The 8473-nt window shown below is 48.0% G+C and overlaps 1 protein-coding gene across 1 annotated transcript; it reads left to right on the top strand.

The window, feature by feature from the left end:
• The first annotated feature begins 770 nt into the window (after positions 1-770).
• LOC127299567 (zinc-finger homeodomain protein 3) lies at positions 771-3006 on the top strand. The gene is made up of 2 exons (XM_051329544.2): positions 771-1184; positions 1719-3006. The coding sequence occupies exon 2, from the start codon at positions 1803-1805 to the stop codon at positions 2673-2675; it is 873 nt and encodes a 290-aa protein (XP_051185504.1). The 5' UTR covers positions 771-1184; positions 1719-1802; the 3' UTR covers positions 2676-3006.
• Positions 3007-8473: the final 5467 nt, after the last annotated feature.

Here is an 8473-nt window from a genome sequence, read left to right as displayed (position 1 = left end):
TGTGCAGTGAGTGAGACAGTGGTAAGCACCAAACATCTCCCCATCGGAAAAAAAAAAGACAAGACTACATATATATATATATATGGTCCAAACTAAAGCAGGGATTAAGTGGGCCTAAAATTGAACGTTCTGCACAAGAACCTATGGGAGTTGATAGATCATGTGCAAATTACCCAATGATAAGAGTCTGAGGTGACAGGGACATATGTGGTGCAAGACTATTGGGCATGTTTCTGATAGACGCCTAGTTTAATAATGCTACAATTACTCTAGTTTTGACCAAATTGATAGGTGGGAGGGTGTGGTAACATGCTCTTTAGCTGCTAGCTTATCGGCTAAAAACTATTTCTTCAGATACTGCGTAGGGCTTGTGCTTCCATTTGTATACGTTCGTGAATTAGCACTATTTTGCAATGTCAACCCAGCAAAATGTTTCATCTAAAATTTAAGGAAAAATAGATACAGTGCACTAACCATTTGCTTAGACGAAGAAGTTATTGCCTCTAGGCTTCTGCTTATTGCCATATTTGTTACGCTACATGTATTAGTATTACAAATAAAAGTAAATCTCAACTTGGCGCAAACAGTCAAACACGATCACCTGAACCATGGGAGACATTCAACTTTCCAGATTAACACCAGCCATAGGATTAAATGTTTAAACACGTTTTCTGGCAAAGCCCTGTCTCCCTCTCTTAGAAGAAAAGAAGCAGAAAAACATTAATTATTGTGAATGTTTTGCAATAAAAAAATCTCAGTTGAGGGAGGGGACGGACAATGTTCAGCTCCTGTAGCTCTTCCCTCCCTCCATCTCCCCCACACATCCTCTCTTCCTCCCTGTGATTTGTGAAGTAAGCTTGGATGCCTGGTAGTGCAAGCAAAGCAAGCACATACGAAACTAGTATTTTTCTTAGCCTCTCTCTCCTTCATCTCTCTGTTATGACAACAAGCCCTTCTTCACCTCAGACATAACTCTCCCTCACTCACATCCCTAACTGCCTCCCTCCATAACTCTCAATATTTTGTTTCCTTTTAATTTTCATTGCCATGTTGGAAGCATCAAAGATTTGAGGAGAGACAGACATGCATGGGCTCCTCCGGTCCTCCCTCCCTCCCTTTCCCTCTCTGCATGCCCTCCTGATCGATTTGATTAGCCCTTGATACACTGCAACTGCAAGTCCAAGGTTTGTTTGTTCATCATCCACATCTGTGTGTCAACTCTTTGCTCTCATTTCATTTTTTTTTTGTTTTTGTTTCCACTCTGTTTGTTTGTCCACTACTGTTGGAAGCAGCAGGACAGAGCTCATTTGTTTGTAGCTGCGAGTTGTTTCCTGAGCCAATGAGCGGAGGGCCTGCAATTAGCCAGGATTAGGAGGAGAGCTCAAAGGCTAGCTGGTCCATGTACTAGGATATTACTACATGTTAGGCTACAGCAGATGAGCCTACTGAATCAGCTACCACGGTGAACCCAAGCTAAAACCACAATATTTATTTCAGTCATCTCCATTTTGGGATTTGCAACTAGTATCTTGTAGCCAAGATCCCTAGGAGGCCACAGATTAATCTGCTTCTTTTTTTATGACCTTTATGTGTGTGTTTGTTCCTCTTTTCTGAGGTTCCCAAGGAGTGGTAGATTCTTGTTTGCAATACATCATTACATGACCCCCCAACTTTGCATTTACGCTTTTGTGTGTGTGTGCACGCGTGCGCCATTGCAGTAGCAGCGCAGGACAGGAGCTGGAAGCATCTTCTTGCGGAGGAGTGAAGCTACGACGACGATCAAGGCCGGCCGGGAGGATCACATGGATCTTTCTGGGGCGCAGGGGGAGCTGCCAATGCCAATGCCAATGCACGCCGCCGCGCCGCCGTACCTCGGTCTGCAGCACCATGAGCACCACCACCACCACGCTGGCTCTAATGGTCGGCATCTGTCGCCACCTGCGTCTCCGGCGATGGCAGCTTCCGGCGCTGAGGAGGAGTACACCAAGAACCGGCAGCTCGTGGCGGTGGTGCCCGCCGGAGCCGGGGGAGGGGCGAGGTACCGAGAGTGCCTGAAGAACCACGCGGCGACCATCGGCGGCAGCGCCACGGACGGGTGCGGGGAGTTCATGCCGGCCGGCGAGGACGGCTCGCTGGACGCGCTCCGGTGCTCCGCCTGCGGGTGCCACCGCAACTTCCACCGCAAGGAGACGGACGGCGCCGGCTCGCGGCACATGCACCACCACCACCACCTCATGGGCCCGCTGAGCCCGCTCGCCGCCCACCGCGGCGGCCTCCTGATGGCCGCGCACGCTCCGCCAACGCGCATGGTGATGCCCCTGAGCGCCATGCATACCTCGGAGTCCGACGAGGCGGCGCGGCCGCTGGCGCCGGCCCGGAAGCGGTTCCGGACCAAGTTCACGCCGGAGCAGAAGGCGCGTATGCTGGGGTTCGCCGAGGAGGTCGGTTGGCGGCTGCAGAAGCTGGAGGACGCCGTGGTGCAGCGCTTCTGCCAGGAGGTCGGCGTCAAGCGCCGCGTCCTCAAGGTGTGGATGCACAACAACAAGCACACCCTCGCCCGCCGCCACCACCAGCTGCAGGACCACCACCATCTGCCCGGCGCCGGCGTTGATCATGGAGACCCCTCCTGCGGCCGGAGCACCAGCCCGAGCCCGCCGCAGCTCCGGCTCGAGTAAAACCGACATCGAGAATTGATTCGAGATCGTTTACCGTTAATTCTTGCTGATCATTCTAGCTTAGCTGCATTGCATCCCACTGTTCCATCAGAAAATGATGCTTAATCAGTTTCCTGGCTTCGATCTTGTTCCTTTTTCTTCTTCATTCTATCGTGTCTAACTAGGTGTCTAGTGTTTCAGTAGCTTAATTAATTGAGGCTGTGAAGTGAGTTACTGATTGGTCAGTAGTTCTCCTCCTGACAGTTTGAGTTACTACCTCAATGTGGGGTGAGGTGAAACTTAATCGCTTGTTCATGTGTTGTAGCTTTCATCATGTTCACTGTTCATGATATGATATTGTGTCTTGTTCCATAACGTACAGAATCAACAGCTAGTACCTAGAGAGAACTTAAAAAAAAATTAGCTAGTGAAGAAGTGAGCCGCTAATTAATTCATGGTGTGTGTGGTTGTAGCTTCATCAACCTGGCCTCTGATTAGACTAGTATAATTTAGAGGCTAGCTAGAAGCGGATTGCGCATATTCTTGATAATGGGATGGCCCATATATATGTGTGACAAATGATTGGTGAATTTGTTTGACAAAACTAGCTCTCAATTATGGTTGGGGGCCATGGCAGTTGTGGGTGTGCAGGGGAGCAGGGAAGCATGTGGCGAAGTGATCCAAAAATGGCTAATGCTGTGGGGGGAATTCAGCTACGCACAGCAAGCAAGATCTGCAGTGTGTGTAGTGTGCATGGTGGCCCCCCTGAACCAATGAGAAAATTGATGTCTTGCTGTTGGGGAAATGAATTCAGCTACGCATAACCATCAAGGATCTCATGTCTAATCCCAGTGCATAGCTTGTTAGTTTGCTGTTAACTTGAGGATCACTTTGCAGCTGAACTGAGAAGTGGCCAACTTACCTTATAACCTGCTAGAGAAAATAGCGGGGGGGGTTTTTTTTGACAAATCTAACCCATGGCCAAAACTAATTCCTTGTCTAACCCCTTGGCAAAACTGTTTATCAGAATCTAACCCCTTAGTTTAGCGATATTAGAAATGGAGCCGAAGTTGTGCATGTGGCCTCCAAGGAAAAACAACAAAGAAGCACTCTTGGTAGTTCGGCCTCATGTGGCTTGGCACCGACCTGCACAACTTCGACTATGTTCTCAATGCCGTCGAAATTAGAGGCCAGATTTTAAAATAGTTTTGCGAGAGGGTCAGACAAGAAATTAATTTCGCCTAGGGGAATACAAAAATAGCGATGAAAGTGTAAAAAAGTGGGTTAATATATGTCAGTGTAGTAGTAAAATAAACAGAAGTTGGTTAACCGGCTGAATCACCATAATACGTGGTGTGGGAAGTGTTGGATACTTGAACACACGATTGTCATGTCAGTGCTGAAGCCCCATGCATGATCTGATCCTAGCGCATTTGTTTGCTGCTGCCTAACGAGAATCTTATTAGAAGGTTTGGTCTGGCATCAGTGGTGCTTGATAGTGCTTTAATTCCCCATGAAGCAAGCAACATGATGTGAGTGTGTCTTGTGTTGTCAAGCTTCTCTGGAACCATATCATGCAGCTAACCTTTATCCCCCCAAAAAATTATACAGCTAAGACTTCCATTGCACTTTGCAAAGGAAAAAGAAGTAAGAGAGAGAGAGAGAGAGAGAGAGAGAGAGAGAGAGAGAGAGAGAGAGAGAGAGAACAAGGGAGAGAGAGAGCACTGCTTCGTTTCTCTGAAAACAGTCGAATCACATCATCTCCCATGGGTAGTACATGCTATGCTCTACGAGTATCTGAAGAAGTGATCAGTCAGACACGCGCCTTCCTGGTAATCATGACGATGATGAACGAGTGCCGGTGACTAGATGGTGCAAGCGCACTTGGCTTTTCGCAGACCTTGGCATTAGTTACTTCTCCTGAAGAACAAACAGGAAAACACAGCTGCAACTATATATTTCCTCAAACCTAGGTAACGCCTTTGTTTGATTAAGTTGACAAGGAGAACTTTTTTCACGAAAAATAAGACAACTTCAGAAAAGCTGTAGAAAACCATACACCATAGAATGCACCACGCCGGCACCGAGGCCACGCCCCAACACGAGTGGGTGACCAAGTGACCCTCGCGACCAAACCCAACACCTCAACGCAACACGGCGGCGGAGGCACATCCGGAGCCGCCACTCCGAGATCCATGTCGGCCCCAAGGCGATGGAGGCGATAAACCGGAACCGCCGCGTTGGCCCTAGCCGCCTAGACGAAGACGAGAAACGGACAACGCCGACACTAAGTATATCTGGAACACACGATTATTTTGTCACATCACTCAGGAATTACAGTGTCGCCGGTGAAATGAAACTCCCGCGTTCCAAGCGGACGTCGTACGGCAGCTCGACAGAGGTGTTGGATACACTACACATCGATCTCGGAAAGATAGTGGCTGGTTAAAAAGGGCATTATTGCAACGTCTTTACCGACACTGCAAAGTTGTAGTAACGCAATTACCACTCTGCTGCCGTTGTTGTTGCATCTCCAAGTGAAGATGAGTGAGTACCCTGCCAATCCATGCATGCACGAGCAGGTAGCAGAGAGCTCCATGCCGTCCTGCTGCCATGCCGCTGCAAGCCCCATGTGTCGTGTGTGTTGAGTTGCGGTTGCTGGCAAGGCAAGCCATCAGGCTTTGAGGCAGCCGTGCCATGCCATGTTCTTGGCGTCAGATCTCCACAAGGACATGCATGCATGGGCACCCCCTTCGGACGTGTCATTCTTCTTCCGTTAAACATCAATCAGACGGTCTTCAATCACTGTGATTCCGTCAGAAACCACCAGTCTTGTGAGTAATAATCTACAGCGACGAGTACGTAGCACGTAGTAAAACATTTGCAGGCCAGGAGCGATAGACATGGACGTTTTGCTAGGGTTGTGCTGCTGGTAGGGTGCAGAATCTGGTTGCCGCAGCTTCGGGAAGCAGCCAGCACTGACCAACCAGTTGGATCATACTACATAACAGTGAAGATTCTTCAGTATGCACTAGTTAGCCTAATCCTGGATTCATTTCTCATATCACATCCCAAACATCTTCTTATTTCTCACAGATTCTATGAGCCAAGATTCTCTTTCTATCTCTGTAGCTATTAGCTAGATTCCATAGGCGGTAATGGCTATTAACCCTAGAGCGTACTCTACTCCTACAGTAGTCGAGCTCTTGAGATGTCTCGCAGGGGAACAGAGATGCTACGTACGTGCGCTGCCATCAAATCAAATCAAATCAGTGGTTCCCTCCTCCTCCTCCTCCTCCTCCTCCTCCTCCTCTGCGTACGTGATGGGCCAAATCAAGAGAAGAAGAGATGCGAGGCACATCAGCTGCTGAGCTGCACCCACCGGCCGGCGCCATCAGCGTGTTGCATGCCTCGTCGATTCCATCGACGCTCACCTCACCTGCTGACCACACAGGGCGCACGTAGGCGCCAGGGTTTCAGTTCCTTGCTTCGTCCCGCGAGCCTACCGATAGGACCGTCCCCATCGCGATCCTAACATAAGTAGGAAGAATCAGCTTCGTATCTTAGGCAGGGCCTAATGTCTGCTGATTGGCTGATGCCTTTTTCCCCTTTGGTTACTATTAAAATGGTAGTAAAAGACCAATCTGTTAATCCTTGATTCTGGAGAAACTCCCAAAGTGAAAAGGAGCAGAGAATTTCGTTTTGATCTTTCTTGCTTGAAGAACCCTGAGTTCCTTCCTCTGGTTAAACAGATTTAGGGAAAAACATGTGAATAGTTTGGACCCTACTGATATCCAAAATATATTAAGCTTAAACGCTTAAAAACATTTTAAAGGGCTGGGAATTAAAATGAGTTGTTAGCTCTAGGAGACTCACATTTTTGGGTCGGCATCATGGCAACTAAGAAGCACTTTTTCCCATTTGGTTTTTCTCCATTAAGAATGGGGCGGAGATACAGTTCTGGGACGATCGGTGGTTGGGAACAACCACTCTTCGTGAACAGTATCCGGCCTTGTACAGTATTGTTCGTCATAAAGGGGATACTTTGCAGAAGGTGATGGAATCTTCTCCCCCCTCTATGACGTTCAGGTGTGATCTTGTCGGTCCCCGGCTAGCTTCTTGGAATGAACTGCTTCAGCGTTTAGGTTCAATCCAGCTGGTTCAGGGGATAGATGAATTATGTTGGAGTCTCACAAAAAAAGGCATATTTTCGGTTAGCTCCATGTACAAAGCATTATGCCTATCTACACAACGGGTTTTAAATAATAAATCCATCTGGAAGATGAAGATACCTTTCAAAACAAAGTCTTTGCATGGTATCTTCGTCGAGGTGTGATTCTTACTAAAGATAACCTTGTAAAACGTAACTAGCATGGATGTACGAAATGTGTGTTCTGTCACGAAGAAGAGACAACAAAACACCTTTTCTTCAACTGTCGAGTTGCTAGATTTATATGGCCAATCATTCAGATAGGTTCTACCTTATATCATCCCCGTAGCATTGCAAACATTTTTGGCAATTGGCTAAATTGGGTGAATTCTAGGTACAAAACGATTATCAGAGTGGGAGCGATTGCGGTTGCATGGTCGTTTTGGCTATGTAGAAATGACAAGGTTTTTAATGACAAAAATTCTTCTCTTATGCAGGTCATCTACCGGTGTACGGCTTTGCTCCGTTCATGGTCGCCACTTCAGCGTTTGGAGGATCGCGACCTCTTTATGGAGGTGTCTACACGATTGGAGAACACAGTCACGGAGTTTATTTCCCAACTGTTACCACCCGATTCTGGCCAAATCAGGAGAGGGGCCGTAAGTGAAGATGGGCTTGAAGGACGTACACATGAAGCATCTTCGAAGCGGCCTTGCGCTGAGAGTTCGGGCTTAATTGCCCATGTATCTGTAACATATTAGATCGTATTGTAATTTAGATTAAAGAGATAGAGTTTGGCCCGTGCACGGTTAGGTGCACGCCTCAATTAGAAAGTCCCTTGGACTATAAATATGTATCTAGGGTTATCAGAAAAGGAGGACAATCACCGTTCAACCAAAACAAACCAATCTCGGCGCATCGCCACCCCTTTCCTACGAGGGTTCTTACCGGTAAGCATCATGCTGCCTAGATCGCATCTCGCGATCTAGGCAGCGTAAAGCTTAGAATTGTTCACGCGTTGCTCGTACTGAAGCCTTTTTGATGGCGAGCAACGTAGTTATCATTAGATGTGTTAGGGTTAGCATTGTTCTTCACGTAATATGCTATCGTAGTGCAACCCTTGCATGTCTAGCTGCCCTTACGACTATCTAGACGTAAGGGCAGCATCTTGCTTGATCGTGCTTAGTAGATCCGATCCGTTACGGTTGCTCCCTGCATCTGCAGGGATTAGTTTAATATCTGCATAGTTAGGCCTTATGCTGGGGTCGGAGGATCCGGTGGTGCGTTAGATGATGTTTACCGTCCCTGCGAGGGATGTTCCGGGGATCAACGTTATGTTGGTTTTTAGGCCTCTCGTAGGGGTAGTTTGCACCGTCTCTCGTAGCTGCTAGGCCCGATCGCACGTAGGACGTTCCGATTATGCGGTGAAAACCCTAAACTGTCGTGGATCGTTTCAGCTTTGTCCTGATCAAGCAGGATCCCCATGCCATTGCTAATCCATCAAGGACCATGGGGCGATCGGCTCTTTGAGCCGATCTACAGGGAAACCTGAGAGCCGATAAGGCTCGTATTTAATGTGCACGTGTCTACCATGCAGGAACAATCGAAGCACTAACACCTTCCTGACCAGGTCTAGGTCAGGTGGCACGCCCAGGCAACCGCCAGGACG

This window comes from Lolium perenne, chromosome 5 (assembly GCF_019359855.2).
Source record: "Lolium perenne isolate Kyuss_39 chromosome 5, Kyuss_2.0, whole genome shotgun sequence".
NCBI classification, from domain to species: domain Eukaryota; kingdom Viridiplantae; phylum Streptophyta; class Magnoliopsida; order Poales; family Poaceae; genus Lolium; species Lolium perenne.
The sequence above is the reverse complement of the archived record's forward strand: the minus strand, read 5'-3'. Positions and strand labels throughout refer to the sequence as shown.